Source organism: Teleopsis dalmanni, chromosome 1 (assembly GCF_002237135.1).
Source record: "Teleopsis dalmanni isolate 2A chromosome 1, ASM223713v2, whole genome shotgun sequence".
Lineage (NCBI taxonomy): Eukaryota > Metazoa > Arthropoda > Insecta > Diptera > Diopsidae > Teleopsis > Teleopsis dalmanni.
In genome coordinates this window covers 108,911,261-108,914,777 of record NC_051846.1, presented here as the reverse complement: position 1 = coordinate 108,914,777, position 3,517 = coordinate 108,911,261, and the positions used below count along the sequence as shown (strand labels likewise).

Genomic DNA, 3,517 nt, shown 5'->3' with positions numbered 1-3,517 from the left:
GCTTGTATTAACTTCACTCCGATGTTAAAAGCCTCGGTACGCTTGTATTAACTTCACTCCGATGTTAAAAGCCTCGGTACGCTTGTATTAACTTCACTCCGATGTTGAAAGCCTCGGTACGCTTGTATTAACTTCACTCCGATGTTAAAAGCCTCGGTACGCTTGTATTAACTTCACTCTGATGTTAAAAGCCTCGGTACGCTTGTATTAACTTCACTCCGATGTTAGAAACCTCGGTACGTTTGTATTAACTTCAATCTTAGACTTTAAGTCTCTTTGTTAGGTATATTTGAAACTCTTACCACTGGTGGGGGAAATTTCAAATATCCGGCTCGAAGGACCAAAAATGAACAAGAATGTTCATTAACAATCTTTATGTCCCTTACCACTGGTGGGGGGAAACAATAAATGATTGGTGAGACGTTGATTTACTTTCAACAACTGATTTTATTTAAATTTATTTGTTCTTTTATACAAAATAAAATGCAACCGTAATTGCAGAACATACAATAAATAAAATAACTTATTGCTTAATTCGCACAAATTGCTTAATAAGCAATAGTTGCGAATGCTTTACTTATGACCTAATTTTTACTTTTTGTTGATTCGTCAACCAAGAAATTAAGCAACAGGTGTGAGCGATTAACTCATGACCTAGTTCTTAATTTTTTGTTGATTCGTCAACACAAATAGTGAAAAATTTCTTAATTTCGTGCCTGAAGCTGATAAAGAAAAGACTCTTCGGATGAATAATGAGGAAATAATAAAAACTCTTGGTATCATCTGGGCTCCAGTGGGAGATACGTTTCGATACGTTTGGCCAGATTTTGATAGCTCGAAAGCGGTGACAAAAAGAATAGTGTTGTCGGAACTATCTAAGTTGTTTGATCCCCTTGGGCTTATTAACCCATTAATCGTAAAGGCGAAGATTTTCATGCAAGATTTGTGGATATTGAAGGCTAATTGGGATGAATCCCTACCAATGAATTTACATAGTCAATGGATAGAATTCCGCGAAAATCTAAAAGACGTCAAGAAAATAAGTGTGCCTCGATTTGTTTTGGCAGAAAAACGAGTTGCTAGAGTTGAAATGCATGGATTTGCTGATGCATCAAAAAGAGCTTTCGGGTGTTGTATTTATATTCGCTCAATATGTGTGGACAACGACGTTACAATGCAGTTGTGGAGTGCTAAATCCAGAGTAGCGCCATTAAAAACTTTATCTTTACCAAAATTGGAACTTTTGGCTGCGGAATTGCTGTCGAAACTAGTGACAAAAACCAAATCCAATTTTCCAATTTCTATTGACGCGACCTATTTATGGGTGGATTCCGAAATTGTGCTAGATTGGCTGAGCGAGCACCCATCAAATTGGAATACATTTGTTGCCAACCGGGTATCATTGATTCAAGAGCAGACAAAAACGTTTATTTGGCGGCATGTTCCTTCAAAGTCTAACCCAGCGGATATAATATCAAGAGGTGCGTATGTAGATGAACTATCTAATTCTATTTGGTTTGCAGGTCCTTCTTTCTTGAAGAGAGATTGTTGTGAGTGGCCACCAAATAAGTCTAGAAAGAATACTAATGCTGACCAAGAAAGGAGTCGTAATAGTACGATAATGACTGTTAATAATTTAAAAAAAAAATACCTTATGAGGCATGCTCTGAGGATAACTCGAAATCTTCTTTTGTGACGTGGGTTGAAACCTTCAGCGATTTTGAAAAATTACAAAGAATTTTTGCCAATCTTCTTGGCTTTCGAAGAAGCGTTAAGTCTATGACTGAAAGATTAGATGAAGCACTAGTGCGTATATTCTACTGTGTGCAACAACATTATTTCAAAGAAGAAATTGAGCTGCTATTGAAGAATAGAGAATTGCCAGCAAACAGTAAATATAAAAATCTGAGCATTTTTGTAGAAGATACTTATGGTGTTCCGCTACTACGTGTTGGTGGGAGATTAGCGAAGGCTGCATTACCATATGATGCTAAACATCAAATTTTGTTACCGAATAACTCAGAAATAGTTCGCAGTTTTGTACGATTTCTTCATTTCAAATATTTGCATGCTGGTACGCAAGCGCTTATGGCTATAGTTAGGCAGCGATTTTGGATATTTCATGCTAGAGGAGTAATACGCAAAATTACTGGTAGTTGTCTACAATGCTTTAGATGCCATCCAAAATTGAGTAATCAGATTATGGGCGATTTACCCTCTTCTAGAGTCACCGTAGCGAGGCCATTCACTGTGACTGGAGTGGACTTTTGCGGCCCTATTACAACAACGTATCTACTTCGTGGGTACAGAACAACAAAAAGCTATATTGCTGTTTTTATTTGTTTTGCCACAAAAGCTGTGCATATGGAGGTGGTCTCTGATTTGACTGCAAAGGCTTTCCTGGCTTCATTAAAAAGATTTGTAGCTCGACGCGGCTTATGCTTAAAATTATTTTGCGACAATGCCACTAATTTTGTGGGTACTCGTAAAGAGCTCGAGGAAATGAAATGCAAGTTTTTTGATCAACAAGTACAGGGCAAGATTTCAAAATATTGTACTGCCAATAGTATTGAATTTCATCATATACCACCCAGATCCCCCCACTTTGGTGGACTATGGGAAGCGGCTGTAAAATCAGCAAAATATCATTTGGCTAGAATATTGGGTCAATCGCATCTTACATTTGAAGAGCTGGCAACAGTGGTTGCGGAAGTAGAGGCAGTTTTAAATTCAAGACCTTTGACAACCTTGTCTAACGACCCAAATGATGAAAGCGTTCTTACACCGGCACATTTCTTAACAGGTGGTCTGTTGGTTGGAACTGTGGAACCTACTGTGGATAGCGAAGAATGGTCTCATAAAGATAGATGGCTACGAATTTCGGCCATACAACAACATTTTTGGAGAAGGTGGTCGGCGGAGTATCTTCATGAACTTCAACAGAAAGTCAAATGGACTAAGAAGCAGAAGAACCTTAATGAAGGTGATATGGTGTTAGTTGCAGAAGAAAATTTGCCTTCTAAGCAATGGCTTATTGGGAGAGTGCTGAAAGTGACAAGAGATGCTAAAGGTTGGGTTCGAGTTGCTGATGTAAAAACAAAGAATGGAGAGGTTCGCCGAGCAATCCATAAATTGGCACCTATTCCATCTGAATGTTGATGTCTGCTGGAGCCACCAAAGGCGGCGATATGTTTAGAATTAAGATTTATTGTATCATGGCCTTTAATTTATTTGTCATTTTTGTATTGTGTCGTCGCCTTTAAGCACACGCGAAAAGGCGACATGTGTTTTTGAGAAATAATAAAGCAGTCGTGAATAAAAGTTATCAGTAAACTAACTGAATAAAACAGGTATGTTCAATGGATTCCTTTGCATTTGGAACATATGTGGAATGCATTCGAACGTCTTTCATACAGAATGTGAGAAAATTGCTCATTTTCGCGCTTGAAATTTTATATGCAAGAATGAGCCATTCGCTACTCATTTTCGATTTTTGACCAAAATGAGCCATTTTCGG

The 3,517-nt window shown here is 38.0% G+C and overlaps 1 protein-coding gene across 1 annotated transcript; it reads left to right on the top strand.

The window, feature by feature from the left end:
• Nucleotides 1-1,779: 1,779 nt before the first annotated feature.
• Nucleotides 1,780-3,159, top strand: LOC119665491. Its single transcript, XM_038074713.1, has one exon. The coding sequence runs from the start codon at nucleotides 1,780-1,782 to the stop codon at nucleotides 3,157-3,159; it is 1,380 nt and encodes a 459-aa protein (XP_037930641.1).
• The last annotated feature ends 358 nt before the right edge of the window (nucleotides 3,160-3,517 follow it).